General features: G+C 39.7%; 1 protein-coding gene across 1 annotated transcript in view; it reads left to right on the top strand.

Annotated features, from left to right (window-relative positions):
• The first annotated feature begins 485 nt into the window (after positions 1-485).
• LOC149221873 (uncharacterized) overlaps positions 486-19164 on the top strand; it is an 85236-nt gene continuing 66557 nt past the window's right edge. Inside the window, exons 1-2 of the mRNA XM_089385258.1 lie at positions 486-879; positions 1062-1304. Coding sequence (XP_089241384.1) covers positions 1067-1304 — 238 coding nt within the window. The 5' untranslated portion in view covers positions 486-879; positions 1062-1066. The remainder of the gene's footprint in view (positions 880-1061; positions 1305-19164) is intronic.

A 19164-nucleotide genomic window follows, 5' to 3' on the forward strand; every position in this document is an offset into this window, starting at 1 on the left:
GCGCTATAGCAAACGCGGCTATCCGTGTGCACGACAGACCGAGTAGACTGACAAGATGGGTATAGTTTAATTAATTTTTTAATTAACTAATTACTTTAACAGTTTTTAAATGTATTTTTAATTAAATTGGATGGCATATTATTGTTCAATCGTCTAACAATGGATCCGACGGTTAAGATTAAGACAAAAAGGCATTTGGGGAGTTCATTTTAGAGGGGATCCGACGATTAAGATTAAGACAGAAAAGCATTTGGGGGAGTTCATTTTAGAGAAAAACAACGTTAATATATTCCATGTATAAAATAAACAATATTACCATGTATATAAGAAAAAAAACAACATATTTGATTATCTTAATTCATATACCATTAAGTTTTATAAAAGAAAATAATGCAAACAATGCTTATATACCATTAAATTTTATAAAAGAAAATAATGCAAACAATGCTTATGATTCCATTCTGGATGTGTAAAAACATTAACGGACGGTGAATACGCACCTTTTCGTCTGCGGTCAGCGATCTGTATCCTCCGCTTTGATACACATGAATTTGAAACACGATACTAAAGCAAATGGCGTTTGTAAGTTTATTGTTCGAGTGGGTAACGGATACTTTGGGGTTGGAGCCCTAATTTGCTGACTTTAGTGCCGCTCTAGTCTAGGTACCTCTTTTCTTTTCTACTGCACATTGGGGAAAAACTCGCGTATACATATTCCATACGCACGCAAGGTTTTTGGAGATCCCCTAAAATGCAGGCCGTTCGTCATTGCCCAGATGGCTACTTATTAGTGAGATATTTCTAATCATAGGATTCGATCTTCTTGTGTTTGTTTTTAAATGTCAAAATCTCCATAACCGAGGCACTAAGGGTGAGCAGGTACGGTTCAACCTTCCGAGCTGGGTGCTATTTTTTATAGAAAATATGGATTCTGCATTTAGGGCTAGTTGTTAAAAAGCTAATACGCAATTGGGTATGGCAAATTTCCATATTTATATTTTGTTAGAGTCATAAGGATGAAAATCTGACGGTGTGTGATTCAATTGGGGTTGATATCACAGGTAGGATGGCCAAGGAGGAGTTCGGTAACGTAAAGACGTCAGTGTGGTGGGATTTGGAGAACTGCCCGGTTCCCAGTGGGGTGGATCCTCATGCAATTGCACAGAATATAAGCTCGGCCCTTTCGAAGCATGATTACAGAGGTCCTGTCTCCATTAGTGCGTTTGGTGACACCCACTGCTTACCTGCAAATATCCAGCACGCTCTCTCCAGTACCGGGATAGCTCTCAATCACGTTCCAGCAGGTCAGTCATTTTTTGTTAATTTTGATTTTAATTTTTTAAAACCCCCAAGTGTCTAGGCCCTGGTGTGTTCTGCCGTGTTTATCTGATGTTTGGGTAATTATTTGCGGAGGATTGGCCAGTTAGCAATGGGAATAAAGTCACTCTGTTTTACTTTCCTTTTACTAATTATTTTAATTTTTAATAACGTATATCTTGACTAAATTGCCCTTTGTTTGTCTCTTCCTTGTTCGAATTGCCATTTGTTTTACGATATTTTATTTGGAGGTGTCTGTAACCATGATTTATGCGATGTTGTAACCTTGATCTATGCGATTATTTTATGTGATAAATTTTTTGTCATCTGGGTTTTGAGCGTAGTTACACCATAGCCGGTATGAAATTATTATGTTTGCGTTTTTATTGATGACGTTGACAATGATTACTAGTAGGCAAGTCATCCCTAGGATGTTTGAACTTTGATATCCATTAAATTTCTTAATTATCATTATAATTCTTAACCTCAGTCTTTCCTTCTCCTTGTTGATTGTCTGGAGGAGATTATTTCAGTTGTTGCAATTATTTTTTTGATGCATATTACCTTATTTTTGTGTACTTTCATAGCCTCGTCAGAATCCCATGTTTTGGACGTTACATGGAGTGCATTTCTTCAACATAATTAGTGGCCATGCTTTTATCTTACCTAGTATAGTACTACCTAAAGATTGCCCTAACTATTATTGAGAAATCTGATTTTCGGTCATTCATTAACATTCCTATTTTTCTACTATATTAAAATTTAACTGTTAATAAATATATCTTGTAGTTTGTTGATCAGTCACGACTCATGGGTCTTTGTCAAATGGTTCTTAGGAAATTTTGTACCATGGTAGTTCCAGGTGCAAGTATTCCACGTGGATTCTAAGTGTATTAAATAGATTACTGTTATCTCTCTGCTGTAATTGTTATGAGGTAAATTCAGTGGTGAGTGTGGGAATTTCCAAAATATGCACTTTAAAACGCTAATTTTTTATGCATCATTTACTTGAGGTTCCTCGAATCTATTGCACAAAATTTTTAGTTGTATGGCTGAATCTGAAAGATACACTACGACAACAATATGCTTCATTTTTGTTCAACCAAATCACTAGGGAAGCTGAAGAAAATCCATTAAATATGTACTTGAAGGAGAGAAGATGCACAACGCTTAGGGCACAATCTGTAGAATTTTTCTACAAATCAGCTAGCTCTGATACCATGTAGAAATTCCCACCTGCAGATCACCTAATAATGCAATAGACTAAAGCAAAATACTTGATCTACTTCTACAACCAATTTAGCGGAAGCTTAATTGAACATGAGCAACATCAATAAGAACACATATAACTGATATGGAGAAATCAATCACACATAATACAGAAGAATTTACCTGGGGAAAGCTTCAGCCTAAAATCCCAACTCTGTATTATCATACAAGTGGAAATATAGTCAGTATTACAAAAAGAATCAGCTCAAAAGCTATCCTGCTCTCTCTGTAATACCTCTGCTGCTCATAGACAGTCAAAGACCTCTATCTAACCTCTGGTCTGCCCTCCAAGCCTCCTATTTCTTTGCGTGATTTTGATTGGGGTCCAGTGCAACCACATGTGTGAATTGGCCTCTTCACACACTCACTAACCTCTGATCCAACTACGCAGTCCTGAAGGAGATAAATCCTCATCATGGATGAGCTTCCTTTATATGAAAAATATTCATCCAACTGATAGTACACTGCCCCTTCTATGATCTCAACTGGGTCTTTGCCTGAATTGACATGCATGAGTTATCCATGAGTGAATACTCAGTTATCTGAAATACAGTAGTTACATGCATGCAAGCATTAACTAACTGAACTCTCATTAATTTAACAAATTGTTAAATTAATCTAACTGGACTTGACTCAGTTAATTGAGCCAACTAATTACAACGCAATATTACAACTCATCCTTATCTCTTTTTTTTTTTGTCGGCTAAAGTAGGACCTTTCATTTTCTATTGAACAGGGTTGAAATAAGTACATACATTTGGTGCCCTCAACCCGCCCCGAAGGGAAACCAGGTCTGTTGGCCACCTTAAGTTTATGTAAGCCAGCCAGTAGCAAAAGAGTAACAGCCTATCTATCCATGCCAAGTGAACTGTACAACCAAAATTGCTAAACTTATTTCCTGTTAACATTTAAAAAACTATAAACAGGCAGGAGAGCTAGAACTCGACTAACTATCAAGGATTCCATGAGCAGACAGACTAATCTACCGTGTTATTAGGAGGGATCTCTTCATCTTTAGTCACTGGCACTATCTTCTTTAGGAGTTGTTGTATCTCTTCCAGCTTGCTGTCTTGCATGAGCAAGGTGATCTGGAGGTTCTTCATTTCTTTCCGTAGATTTGGGATGCCCTGAGCCATTTCAGCCATTTCCATTGCTACCTGTTCCATAGCTTTTGCCATTATTCTCTTAACTATCCAGTAAACATGAAGGGCCTGCCTGTATAGAGACAGGCGACTCCTGGTGTTACCTGGGTCTGGAATCAAGTTCCCCCAGTCCTCCATCTTTGTTTCTGAGTCCTCCTGCAGTGCATTGGCCTTCATTTCTTGGATTATCCTTCAGATCTCAACATCGGTGCCTTCATTGTATGCTTTCTCAGCCTCTTGAACCATTTGTTTCATGGTTCTCCGTCCACGTCGCTGGCCAACTGGAGCTTCTGATCTCGGTTCCTGCCTTTCGAATTGACGTCCTCTACCTCTGCCTCTGCGTCCTTTTCCTCGGCCCGGGTGCGAGGGTTTCTTCCGGCCTGCTGTCTTGCTTCCCTGTCCGATTTCAAAAAATATATTCTCAGTGAAATCCTCCCCTCCAGTTCCCCTAGTTTTCTTCTCCAGGTTCGTTTTTCCTTCTTGTTGGTCTCCCTCTGGTTTTCAGACTTTCCCTGCTCCTCCTTTCCTCGCATGGATTTGGTGAAGCTTTTCCGTGGTCTTCACTTCCTCCTTAAACGCGTGTTCTTCTATCTCCACCTGGCCCTGGTCTATGTCCACCCGTATTCCTTGCATGGTTTTGGCCTGTCCTTTCCAGCTTCTCTCCATACTCGTGTCGAACACTGCCTTCCCCATGCTATCACCCTCTATCCTTAGACTGATATGGTGATAGCCGATCTCCCGGTCCTTCTCCTTTCGGCTACTTTCTGCAATTGCTAAGTCTCTCCCGGTTTCTATACTCCTGCCTATTCTCATTGTCTCAGCATAAGGTTGATTCACGCCAACGTGCCTACTCCCACTGCGGGTAGCAAAGCATGCCACCCTTCCTTTAATACTCTGCTCCTCCTTTCTTTGGCACATGCGACCCTTTGGGATGCCCTGGCCTCCTTTTATAAGTTGTGTGCCATCTGCCCATCATCCTCTCACATGAACGCCGCCATTCTTACTCAACTCCCCCATCTTCTGATCACTGCCTTTCTTGCGACCAGTTTTCTTCATTACTCTGTCACTTCTTGGCCTCGGGATCCTGCCGGTTCTGCAAGCCATCATGATATCTTGTGTGGTTATGCTGTTTCATGGTGGCACGCCCTGCCACCTTTCTTCATTCATTATGTTTTCGTGCTTCTCCACCTCCTCCACACCGATCGGGGGCCATCTGTAGCTATTTTCATGCAGTTGTAGTCTCTTTGTCATCCTGAGTGATGATTGAAGTGAGGATCTCCCATCGTGGCTTGTCCACCTGAGTTGGCCATATGCTGTCTACCTTTCCGCCCTGTTCAATACAACCCCAGTTGGCTAGAAAGTCAGCTGCTTTGTTTCCTTCTCTTTTTACATGATTAAAATTTTTATAGTCTATGCGTTTCATGATGTTTGCCAAGTCTTGGATTAACCCCGCCGTCCTCCAGCTCTTCGCTACCTGTTCCCAATCTTTACCATTATTCAATTTCCTTAGACTTTCAATTACTAGTTGCAAGTCCCCTTCAATCTCCAACTGTGTATATCCATTTCTAATTGCTATTCTGCAGCCTTGGTAAACTGCCATCAATTCAGCTTCGTTATTACTCATTATGCCTCCCCGATCTGCATAAACCCATATGGTACGCCCTTGGTTATCTCTGAATATACCCCCAAATCCCGTTGGGCCCGGGTTTCCTTTGGAAGCCCCATCGAAATTTAGTTTGATAAAGTTTTCTCGAGGGTATATAAATTTGGACTGACTCTGATTCTGGGTGTTCTGGTTTCTTTTGTTTTGAGGTTGAATCATACTCGACTGCAAATCTAGACTGACTAAGATTCGACTTTCTTCTGGGGTTGTTTTCCAGTGCTCTTCCTTCCAGGCTTCCGCTAGAATAGTTTCTCTTATGAGATTTTTCTTTCGCTTCCAAATCGTCTCAGGAGGGTTGGCTTTGTCTTGAAATATTCTTTGATTTCTTTCCTTCCATATTAGCCATATATTGAATCCCATTGCCAGACTCTAGGCTCTCCTTACCACCGGACTTGAGAATTGACCTTTTCCCCAATGGAAGATGGTTTGTTTGATGTCAAGGGGATCCCTGTTTGATTTTCCAAAGAGATTTCTGATTTCATCCCATTGTTGAAGGGCGATAGGGCATGAGTTCAGGAGATGTTCCTGCGTTTTTATGTTATGATTGCAGAGGCTACCTCTGGGAGGTCCATAGAACCCTCGCTTTTGAATCTGGACCCAAGTCAGGATTCTTCCTTTTCCTACTAGCCAGGCGAACAGGGTAACCTTTGGCCACCATTTGTTCTTCCATATGTGTTTCCACACTGGTTCCTCCTCTCCTTGTTCCTTATGAGTGGTTAGATAGTAGGCCTCCTTTACTGTGAAAGTGCCTTTTGTTGATCTACCCCACCGAAGAATGTCCGTTCCTGTTCTAATTTTAATTCTTCTTGATTCCATCTCTTTTGCGAATAACATTCTCTGTTCAGGGTCTATGTTGTTGTCCCATTCTTCTGGATTCCTCCAAATTCGCCAGGTCTCATCTTGCCTTTCTTCTTTCCAATACTCCTTAACATAATGTAACCCTTCTGCTGCTGCCCTCTGATATATGTCTTGCAGCGGTTGAAGCCCCGCCAATCTTTCTCTTTGCTGCCATGCTTCCTCCCAAAATTTAGCTGTATTTCCGTCCCTTATTTCCTAGAAAGCATGCTTGCCTATAATGTTTCTGTTTTGGCTTGCCAGGTCCCATACTATGGAGCCCCTTGGAACTTCCTCTAATCTAAGAATGTCTTCAACAGATGTGGGCATTGAGTATTTTTGTGTCCAGATCTTTTTCCATAGATCTTCTCCTCCCTGCATCCATCTCCACCATAGCTTCGCTCCCAGAACTCTATTCATAATACCCGGATCCCTAAGACCTAGGCCTCCCTCTTCCTTATGCTTTGTTAAGCCCTTCCACGATACTAGAGCCCATTTTTTTTGTTGTTTTGGACCTCCCCATATGAATTTTCTAAATATTTCTATCATTTTAGTACACACTCCTTTGGGGGCTGCCATAGCCGAGAGAGGATAAATAGGAATTGCTTGAAGAATTGATTTAAGAAGAACAAGTCTACCTGCTATATTCAGTGATCAGAATGCCCAGTTTGCCAATCTGTTCTTGAGTTTCTCCACAGTCTGCTACCAGTTTGCTAGCCTTAGGGGGTGCAAAGCTAATTGGTTTCCTAGGTATTTTGTAGGTAATTCTCCAGCTCGTAATTAGTCAGGTGTCCTTTGATCGCTTCGGGAGTGTTGAAGAAGAAAGTGCATGATTTCTCCCTATTAATCTCCGTGCCTGAAGCTTCCATGAAGAGGTCCAAAATCCGTTTTACCCTCTTGACCAGTGTTGTTAAAATCGCGATAAAATCGCGATTTAATGAAAAAATCGCGATTTTTTCAGCTTGCCGATCAAATCGTGATTTTTATACGAAAAAATCGCCTACTTTTTTTTTGCCGATTTTTACTGAAAAAATCGCGATTTTTTAAAAAAAAACGCGATTTTTAACGAAAAAATCGTGGGGGCTCAGGACAACATAGTTTTATAACTTTTTTTGGGTTTTTTCATGCAATGTTTTCTGAAAGAAACAAATAATTTTTGAGTGGGGTAGCTTAATGATCAAGTCTAGGCCCTAGTATGGATATGCTATTCATGGTAATGTTAAATTCTTAAAGTAAAAGTGACATTCTCCTTAATCTTCATTTTCATCCTTTTACTTAAATTTTTAACATTACCATGAAATAACTCAGGATGTTTGAGAGTGGTTCCAGCCTCATTGGATTTCATATGGAGAAAGTAGAATTTTAGATTTCATTTAAAATCCAGCAGACTTATCAGTTTTTCAGGATTTCAGGATTGGGAGATTGTAATGTTTCCAGGTGACACCACCTGCCCGGGCTACCCCTGCCACCAGTAGAGGACGTGGTCTACCTCCTATAGCTCCTACTTCTAGTTCTTCAACGTCTAGATCACATCAGACTCCACTGCCATTTCCACCTGCACGGGCACCAGCATCTACATCTAGAGGGAAAGGGAAAGCTGTGGCATTTTCTCGCAAGAGGGGCAGAGGAAATCAATAGGATTAGACTTTCATTTTATTGTATATGACATTATGACATGATGAGATACATTATCATATTTTTTGTTGATATTTTGAGGCTGAGTTGGGACTTACTATTCAGGACATGATTCAATGTTATGTGTGATTTTAGCGCTAGACATGATATTAACATCTTATATATTAGTTTTTTTATCATATTTATGTGTCAATGTATTTATTTTATGTTGTAGATGGTTTAGATATTAAAAAAATTGAAAAAAAATGAAAAAAATGAATATTTTTGTACCAAACGATTTTTTCCCGATTTTTTTCTTTTTTGATTTTTTCCCGATTTTTTCCGATTCGTTCCCCGCGCCGATTTAATCCCGATCGCGCTTTTAACAACATTGCTCTTGACTTCTCTTAATGAAACAACACAAAAAAGCATGATGTCGTCAACGAACTGTTGGTGAGTAATAGGAAGGTTATTTCCCCAGGGCCTCAGACCTTTGATTTTTCCTTCTCTCAGTTCTTTTTTAAGATATCGTCCCTGGGCTTCTGCTGCAATTATGAACAAGAATGGTGATACAGGATCACCCTGTCGCAATCCTCTTGTAGTATTGAACGTTGATGTTGGGGACCTGTTTAAAAGGATGGAGAAATTAAGGTTGATATCATCTCATAAATCCAGTTCACCCATCTATCGCAAAATCCAAAAGCCTTTAAAATTGATTTAAGGTAACTCCAATTTAGACGATCATAGGCCTTAGAGAGGTCCAGTTTTATCATCATTCCCATTTTCTTTTTTTTTGTTTCAGGGAATGAATCACTTCTTGAGATACCACTATACCATCCAAAATTTGTCTCCCTTCCACAAACCCAGTTTGTTCCAGGGAGATTATACTAGAGAGAATCGGTTTCAGCCTCTTGGCCATTAAAGTAGCCATAATTTTGTAAATAACATTACAAAGGGCAATCGGTTGAAATCCTTGGGCCGATTCCGAGTGAGCTGATTTAGGAATAAGAGAGAGAAGAGTTGAGTTCAGACCAGGCCATACCTTTTGGTGTCTTCGCCCTAAGAAGTGCCAGCTTGCTTGGTAAAATTCTGCTGTAAACCCATCTGGGCCTGGGGCTTTGTTTTTTTTCATCCCTTTCACAATTTCCTCTACTTCCTCCAGTGTTGCAGCCCCCATCAAGGCTAGGTTTTGGTCTCTCGTGATCATTCTTGGAATTTCATTACATATTCTTCCTATTGCTGCTTTTCTGTCCTCCTGAACTCATCCTTATCTCTTTAACTGATGGATAACTTCCTCAATTAATAGATAAATTGTTGCATGTCCTCACATAGACTTCAAGTTTGATTTTCCTTAACTAATTAACTCAAGATGAATTAATTAATTAATTTACAAACTGCTGTTAATATCAAATTCGAATTTTACTTCTTATTTTTAGTCCAGGGACTGACTAAAATAGGAATCCATTCTGAACTGCTAAAAATAGAATGCTATTTTTAGCACCTCCATTTTTCATTCCTTGTTGCCCAGTCCAGCACTGGTACTCAAACTGCTATTTTTAGCACTTCTATTTTTAGCATTTGTTGTTGCCATTTTCAACAATCCCTTTTAATAAGAAAGGCTTCCTCTCGAACCCGATCCTGTACCTTCGGAATGTTCTGCATGCAACACTTCTACCAAGTGTGGTTGCTCCAGCAATTCTCGAAACAAAAAAAATCCCAACTGACCTCTTTGTTGGGGTAGAAACATACTCTGATGATGAAGCTCTACTTGCTGCTAACAAGTGCTCCCTCTTTGACCTTTGCGCTACTGCAACATCTCCATGCATCTCGCACCGTTGCACACCTCTCTGTGCCATTCTGCACTGGTGCAACACACTTGTGCCTTTCGCATTGCTGCAGCCTGCCAGCTCTGCACTGTCTTGGGATTCCTGCACTGTAGCTCTCTCTACCGCTCCATCCGCATTTGTCTCTACCCAATCAGTTAGCCCTGCTACTCCTCATCGGGGCTCCTGTAGCAAAGTCGAATCAAAGAGGTTGGGTACCTCAAGGATCCTGCCCCTCCTCCTTGGGATGATCACTCCAAATCGCCCCACCTCCTACCTGGAGGTATGGCTGTATGTGATCTCTAAGCCCATCTGGCTTGAATTTCCCCCCACTGGAGGTCTCTGCATGAGTAGATGTCTCTACTCGATCTCCTCTCAGTTTCTCTAGTTGTGGCTGCTCCACAATCTCCTGAAGCTGCTTCACCAATTGTGGCTCCTCCACAATTGTCTGAGACTTCTTCTGGCGCTGCATGTTGAGAGGTAATTTACCCTCCCTCTCAACCACCAAGTATCTAACCTTCGCCTTGCTCCTCAAGGCTTTGCATGAATCTTGTACCTCAAGTGCATACAGGTTATTGGCTAGCACACCAATCTATTTCCACTTTCCCGCCGTCACGATTTTTTTGGAAAAAGAGCTGATTTTAAATCAGCAATATCTCCCTCATCCGAACTCCGATTCAGCCGGTTTTTTTTTTTTGAATTTGGGTCTTTTTCCACAAGGAATCCAAATATGCTATTTGTTTCTGAAAGTTTTGTGCAGAAATTTTTAGATCTGCTCTGCAAACTCTCGACCCAAAACTCAAAACTTTGAAATCTCTTCTCAGTATACTGTTCTCTCCTTTGATCACCTTTGCTCTGATACCATGTAGAATTTTTATACAAATCAACTAGCTTTGATACCATGTAGAAATTCCCACCTGTAGATCACTTGATAATGCAATAGACTAAACCAAAATACTTGATCTACTTCTACAACCAATTTAGTGGAAGCTTAATCGAACATGAGCAACATCAATAAGAACACATATAAATGATATGGGGAAATCAATCACACATAACACAGAAGAATTTACCCGAGGAAAGTCTCAACATAAAACCCCAACTCTGTATTATCATACAAGTGGAAATATAGCTAATATTACAAAAATAATCAGCTTAAAAGCTATTCTGCTCTTTCTGCAATATCTCTGCTGCTCATAGACAGTCAAAGGCCTTTATCTAACCTCTGGTCTGCCCTCTAAGCCTCCTATTTCTTTGCGCAATTCTGATTGGGGTTCAGTGCAACCACTTGTGTGAATTGGCCTCTTCACACACTCACTAACCTCTGATCCAACAATGCAGTCCTGAACGAGATAAATCCTCATCATGGATGAGCTTCCTTTATATGAAAAATATTCATCCAACTGATAGTACACTATCTTTTCTCTGATCTAATACGGGTCTTTGTCTGAAATGACATGCATGAGTTATTCATGAGAGAATATTTAGTTATTTGAAGTACAACAGTTATAAGCTAGCATGCATTAACTAACTGAACTTACTTAATTTAAACAAACTGTTTAAATCAAATATAACTGGACTTGACTCAGTTAACTGAGCCAACTAATTACATCTGAAATTAGAACTCATCCTTATCTCTTTAACTGATGGATAAATTCCTCAATTAATAGATAAACTGTTGCATGTCCTCACATAGACTTCATGTTTGATTTTTCACAACTAATTAACTCATGGAGAATTAATTAATTTATTTTCAAACAGTTGTTAAGTTCAAATTCGAATTTTACTTCCTATTTTTAGTCCAGGGACTGACTAAAATAGGAATCCATCCTGAACTGCTAAAAATAGCAATTCTATTTTTAACACTTCCATTTTTCATTCTTTGTTGCGCAATCCAGCACTGGTACCCAAACTGCTATTTTTAGCACTTCTATTTTTAGCATTTCTTGTTGCCATTTTCAACACAATCTCCTTCATTGATTAGGTCTGAAAATTCTTTACAAAATGTTTATTACAACAGTATATCTGATTTCTAATTTCTTGTGAGCATGCTAAATCACATGACATATCAGTCAAGCTGTCCCAATAAAATCAGCATATATAAACAACCAATAAACCATTCATAAACATTGAGAATACAAGTCTGGTTGTCAGATCTGCAACATACAAATTTGGACAGCAATGGTACACTTCTAAGTTCTTATTACCACGTAAATGAAGATACAATTTGATACCTCGGCTTATATTCCAAGGTCATACAACATGTCCTTTCAGGTCATCTAAACAAGGACACTCTAGTTGATACCAAACCCTAGCTAGGGTATTCACCATCAACAACAAATCATAACCGATAATACCATGCCTTAGAAACTCTCCTAGCTGCACTAGAGACTCCACAACAAGCTAACATCACACCAAGATCTCTTAGTTGCATCACCTAGGAGATTCACAAGCTTGCATCACACAAGCTCCACTAGCATCAAACAATTCAAGTTGTCTCTAGAGTTTCATGCCCAAAACCCTAGATTTGTCTCACACCAGGACTTCAACACCAACACTCCAAGTATTCTCTGGTGTTTGTCTTGCAGAAACCTTGGTACCCAAGTCTTGACCTAAGCCTTTCAAGTCTTGCATGAAACAAGCAATAGGACTACAAGTCAAGTACATCAAGAAGATACAAGTGCTCTAGTGGCCAAGTTGTGAATACCAAGCATTTTCCTCCCTTTATAAGATGGGTGAAGGAGGTCAACAATAGAAAGTGAATCAAGTCCATAAAAACCTAATCTAAGTCCCTAGAGTAGGTCCACATGAGGAGTGCTCTACTCAAGGTGAACACATGTCATGTGGTGGTTGGACACCACCTCCTAAGTAGTGTGCTCTCCAAGCTAATGCTCCACATGTCAAGTAATCCTCATCACAAGTTTGCATGCTTTCAAAGCAAGGTTCCAAGCTCTAATGTTCCTCCACATGTGTCTCTCAAGTCCACAACAAACTCCAAGTAGGGTGCCAGGAAAGATTGCATCAAGCTAAGCTACCAACCTCCTAGAGTGTGCCACATGGTCCATGTGCTCCTAAGGCCAAGTGCTTTTCTTCCTAGTGCCCAAGGGCCAACTCTCCTCCATGTTGAGAATTATAGCCTGGATAAAACTTCTGCACATGTTCTATGTGAACATGTGAGCAATGTTGGAAAATCAACATGTTTGTAGATTATAATTGATTCCCCTTACTTGATAATTATTATTTTTTAAACAAAAACGATTATGTTGATATCATTCAAAAAAAGGAGGGAGAGCAGAGCTCGCTCATACATACAGCTGAAGTAATCAAGGGAGGTGAAGAAACAAAATTCATCCCTGATCCTTCCATTTCAGCCTTTACATTTGCACTAGAGATTCCAAAATTCCCTACTGCGTTTAGCTTGTAGGATCTGACGAACTGCTTGAGAAGCAAAATACATTTACATAGCATATTGGAAAAAGATTTATGATAGATAACTGATAACAAGAAGTAGATTTTGTTGATTTGAGAGGAGATCCGAATCGATCCATTTGTCGATTTTTTTGCTATTCTTTGTTGATTAATTTTCTTCAGCTGCATCCCAAAGAGTTTGATCCTTCTTCTGGTTTTTTTGCAACCAAATCTTGTACCAATGTGACAACATTTTCCAAGTGTTACCTGTTATTAAGTTGCTCAAACTGCTTCTTGTACTCGTTGCACTGACGGTAGAGGAGCGCAACGTCTGTCTTGGTCTTATCCCTGAACTGAATATGCATAGCTCAAATATGGTCCAGAGCAAGCTAAAAAGATTTGTAATGGCTGCATGTTTGGATCTTTGGAAAGAGATTAGTTGGATCCATGAGAAGAGAGGCAGAGGAGCTCTAGATACGAAGAGGAGCAAAAAGGGAAGGGAAGGGCACTGCGAGGGGAGAAGGGAAGATGAGCAGGCACAAGGAGAAAGCGTAGCACAAGGATGGGGGAAGAAGGGAGGAAAGCGCAACACAAGGAGAAAGTGAGGCATAGGTAAAGATAAATAGAAGGGAGGGGTCAAATGCGAAGTTTGATGGTCCAAGGGGGCATGATTACCACAACATAGTGAAGAGAGACTGGTAGAGGGATAAGATCGAGGGAGGATACGAATCTGTCTTGAGGAGGGAGCTGTGACTAGAGAGGAGGATGACCAGATAAGGATGCTGACCAGGGAATGCGAGTACGATGGGATATTGAGGTCTTTTCTGATCACGTGAGGAATGTGCATGTGAGGAAGAGGGTACGAGGAGCTAAGGAATATCTTTGGAGTGAATTTCATTGTTAATTTTAACTTCTCCCTGAGGTCGAGCGCACACATTGTTTGCATGTTTATTAATGACCTTGTTATGCTCTCTTAGAATATGGAAAAAAAACATTTCCCAAGTTTTTTAGCTGATGATGGATTTTGGTGAGAATCTAACTGAGTTCAACATTTTTTGGTTTTGTATTTGAAACCATTTGTTGGATTAATATTGAGGAGTCCCCAATAATGATCGGATTCATATAGTTTCTTTTGTTTAGAATTTCGAATCCCAGAAGAAACTCGTATGCTTCTGCTTTATTATTTGATTCTATTCCAAGTCCCCACTCAAAGGAGATTGAGCTTGCATTTCCATGATAAAAAATATAACCACTTGCACCTGCGTTTCCTAGATTGCACCACTTGCACATGGTTGCTTCAAGGAATTTATCCACATAAAAAATTCCTTTTCTTTTAGTTGGATTTTCCAATCTTTTGGCTTGGAAAGAGTGGGTGAAGGAGGATAACCCATAACTTGAGGTTTGTCCAGAACAAAATTGATCCATGACTTCTCTTCAGTTTGGAGAATGCTCTTGTTCAGATTCTTTACTCTAGCAAAAAGAAATTCAGAAGCTAGCCCCCATGATTTGGCTAAAATTTTCTTGATTTCTGGCTTTTTGCTTATTTCGGGCGAGCCATATTTGCGAGCATAGAAATGAAGGGAGACACCTCCAAAACCTTTTTATCAAGTTTTTATTCTTAAAAGAGTAAGGATAGGTTTCTTTCCAATTGACATAGAATTCTGAGAGGGTGAGATTGAAATTGATGTTAACCTCAATCGGATGAATCAACGCCAACCAACAATCTTTAGTAAATTTGCAGCTTAGAAAAAGATGTTGAATTGTTTCTTCATTATTGCAGCACAACGGGCATATTGAGGGCCCATGGATGCCTTTTTTCTTGAGATTTTCTGCTAGAAGTATCTTGCCTTTGAGCATTATCCACATAAAAAATTTGATTTCTGGAAGGCTTTCTGTTTTCCAAACAAATTTCCACAGATGCCAATCGTGGAGACCAAGGTCTGCTTGGAGCTTCTCATAGACTGATTTATCTGAGAAGACCCCACCGAATGGGTTCCATTTGAATTTGTCTTGTTTTCCAAGACTTATAGGCGCTGCTCCCTTAAGATTTGAGATTATCAGTTTCCATTGATTGTTGAGGTCAAGAGGGAAAGCTGGAGGAAGCCATCCATCCCATGAATTATCTTCATGATTCCAGGATGAGATTTGGTCAAGAGTATTTATTCCTTTGTTTTGCATCCATGTCATGAGAGGTTGAATTTCTTGAATGTCCAAAAGAGGGGAAGATCCCATGATGCTATCTCTCCACAAATTTATATCTTGTCCACCTCTCGGGACTTTAGAAGTATTTGCCTTTATTAGAGGAAGGGCTTTTCTAATAAGCTTCCAAATGTGCGAACAAGGCCTGATGGGAATTTTTGAAGTAAGGAAGTGATGACGAGATGAGCTCAAGTATTTTGCTTCCAAAACTTGTTTCCACCAGGAGGGATCTCCTGTTATGAATCTCCATATTATTTTTGCTTCGAGAGCAATGTTCATCAATCTAGGAAGCCGAATAGAGATGCCACCATTCTCATATGGAGCTGTTACTTGCTTCCAATTTATTAGATTGAATTTTTTTGACTTTGTTTTACCCCCTTGCCATAGGAATTTTCTTATAATGAGTTCAATCTGCTTTTGTATTCCAATTGGAGCTTGAATGATTGCAAATTGGTATAGTGGAAGGGTTGATAAAACAACTTTGATCAAAATAACTCTCCCAGCTAGATTGAGCCATTGCATGCCCCAATTCTGAATTTTCTTCTTCATTTTGTCAATGGAAGAAGTCCAAATCTCCAATTTCAAATTATCCTTAGATATTTGAAGTCCCAAGTGCTTGAAGTGATCCCAATTTGCTTTGAAGGGGACATCAAGAATTTGAGAAATGCACTAAAGGATTCTTGTTGTTGTATTCCAACCATAGATGCTACATTTGTGATTGTTTAGAAGGCAGCCAAAGACCTCCAAAAATTTGTCCAAGATTTTTTTTATTCTTTTTGCAACAATACACGAGGCACCACCTAAGAATAGAGTGTCATTGACAAATTGTGAATGATTGATGCTCTTGATTCCCCTACTGAAATAAATGCTTGTTATGGTGCCATTCTGCCTGGTGTGCTCTAAGTTTCTACTAAGAGAATCTGCCATGATAATATAGAGGAAAGGAGAGAGAGGGTAGCCTTGTCTTAAACCTCTTGAGCTTTGGAAAAAGTTCCCAGGTCTTCCATTTACTAGTGGGGAAATCCAGGGCCCATTTATGCAAGCTGTAATGAGGGCTATAAAGTCGGAAGAGAATCCAAACTTTTGGAGAACAACAGTAAGGAAAGAGTGATTGACATGATCGAAGGCATTAGCCATGTCTAGTTTCAGGATGAAGCCTTTTTCATTTCTAGACATGCTAGAATGGATGGCTTCTTGTACCAACATTATATTATCAATGATTTTCTTATTAGGGACAAAGCCTCCTTGGTTTTCAGAAATCAAGTTGGGGAGGAGAGGTTTTAGCCGATTAGCAAGAACTTTGGAGATAATTTTATAGGAGGAATTGCAAAGGGATATGGGTCTAAAGCGATTAAAAGAGGAGGGCTTGGATTCCTTAGGAATGAGGGCAAGATAAGTGGAGTTGGTATTTCCACCTATTTTCTTTTTGTTTTGAAAACCCATCGGATCATCTTTAAAAGGTCCTTTTTAATGAGCTGCCAGAAGGAGCGATAGAAAGAGATGGAGAAACCATTAGGTCCCGGGGCTTTGTCCGGTTGAAGATTCCAAATGACTTGCTGAATTTCATCTTCATCCACTTCTTTTGTTAGAACATAATTTCTCTTTTATGATTATGCTAGGGATGTGTCTTGGAAGTCTTCATAATTTTGGTCCCCTCATTCTGATGAAAGCAAACTCTTGTAATGCTGATATGCTTCCCTTTTTATTCCTTCTAGACCCTTTATTTCAACATCCCCTTCTCCTTTGATTGCCTCTATGCGGTTTTTGATTGATCTCATTTTAGTGGTGTTGTGAAAGAAAGCAGTGTTTTTGTCACCAGACTGGATCCACAAGTTTCTTGATTTTAGTCTCCATGTCTCTTCCTCATTTCTATTATTCTTGTAAATTTCCCAATGAAGTTATTTTTCTCTCAACTGATTCTCTTTTGTTACTTCTCCTTCCTCCATGATTTTCTGAATGTTTTCAAGCTTCTTTTGCATCTCTTCTTTCCTTTGTTGAGGTTCTTTGTAATGTAATCAAACCCATTCCTTAAGAGTTTTTTTTGACATTTTTTAACTTTGCTTCCCAAACAAAACTAGGGGAACCATTTATGCTTTGATTCCAAGCTCTTGCAACCAAAGTTCTAACATTTTCAGAGTTTATCCAGAGGGGTTGTAGCGAAAGGGGAGAGGTCCAAAATTTTCACTTTCCCCAAATTTTATGGCAATAGGCTTGTGATCCGAAGCTGTTGATGGAATTATCTTTGAGATCACTGAGTTGAAATCTGAAATAATGCTGTCATGGATTAAAAATCTATCCAATCGCTCTTTAATATTTCATGGACCAAGCCTTTTGTTACTCCAAGTGTATTTATCATTTCTAGGCTGAATATCCATTAAATTATTTGCTTCCATGATGTTTTCTAACTTGTCTCTGAAGGGGCCTGCTTAGAAATTTCCACCTCGTTTTTCATAAGCATTCAAAATCAAGTTGAGGTCTCCACAAATAATGTGTTTTTTTGCTATTTTCCTATCCCATGCATTCAACCAAGGAATTACAACAATGTTCCTTGTCCCTAAAATGAGAAGGCACATAAATATTGAAAAGACAAATTTGGTAACTAGAGGTCTTATTTCTGAATTCTATTTTGATCTAGTGCATCTCTTTATGTTGATATGTAAGCTCCCATGTGGAATGATTCCACAATGTGCATATGCCTCCTGAAGCACCAGTTGCTTTTATAGCTGTTCCTGCATAATTTTTTATTTTTTGGATTATTTGGGTCATCTCTTGTTCAGAGGATTTGGTCTCCTGTATTAGGAAGAAGTCTAGGGATTCAAATTTAATAAGGTCTTTTTCCATATTGACCTTTGAGGGGTGCTCGAGGCCTCCACAATTCCAGGAGACCATATTCATTATTTACTATTTGATGGAGTAGAGAGGCCTTTCCCTCTCACATTCTGATTTTTTTCTCTATGTATGTTTCCAACACTTTTCTCTATGTATGTTTCCATTGGTTGTATTTGTCATTTCCTTTATTGCTGCTTCGTCCCTTATTTCCTTATTTGTTTTCCTTCTAGGCCTCTTATGACTATTAGAAACGAAGAGGGATTCTTTTGACTGGTTTCTAGTCAGGATTCTATCAGAGGGAGGAGGAAGGGGGCTAAAGGGGGGAGCATGGGAAGGGAGGTGAGGAAGGAAGGGGGGAGAGGGGAAGGGGCAAGAGGAGAGGGGGGAGAGGAAACCAAGGATTTGAGAGGGATAAAGGGAGTCTCATTTCTAACAAGATTGAGGTCAAGAGAGGCAAAGGGATTGGAGTCGAAAGGGAAGGAGAGAGAGGAGGAGGGACATTTCGAGGAGGAGGTGCAAAAGAGGAAGGAGCAGAAGACTTTGAGGGCTTGGATACATATTTTTTTTTTTAATGGGTTCCCATTGTGGGTCTTGAGAGTTTTTTGTTTCTTCTATTTCCTTCTTTGGGCATTTATTTGCAAAATGACCATATTCGTGACATACCTTGCATTTGAATGGAAGCTGCTCATAATCCAGTTGCTGAATGTGTGTCCAGTTGTCCACCTTGATCTTCACTGCTTCAGGTATCCCCTTTCCTAGGTCGCTTCAACGCAAATTCGAGCACAAGCATGCATGTTCTCTTTTGGTTCACTTCGGTCTATGTATTTCCCAAATGCGTTGCCTATTGCTTTGACAGATTCATCCCCCTAGCAATGAAGGGGGAGATGGGGGAGACAAACCCAAACTGGGACAACATTGGGGACATCAAGCTCAAGATTGAAATATGGAGTCCACCTCTTTAAATAGAAGCCTCTGGAATCCATGAAGTAGGGACCATTTCTGAAGATGAGGTCTCTGTCTTCTTAGGACTCAAAATAAAAAGTGAATTAACCTCTTCCACAAAAAT

The sequence above is a fragment of the Pinus tabuliformis genome, chromosome Q (assembly GCF_031772625.1).
Source record: "Pinus tabuliformis cultivar Carrire ecotype Pingquan chromosome Q, CPIR1, whole genome shotgun sequence".
In the NCBI taxonomy this organism is placed as follows: domain Eukaryota; kingdom Viridiplantae; phylum Streptophyta; class Pinopsida; order Pinales; family Pinaceae; genus Pinus; species Pinus tabuliformis.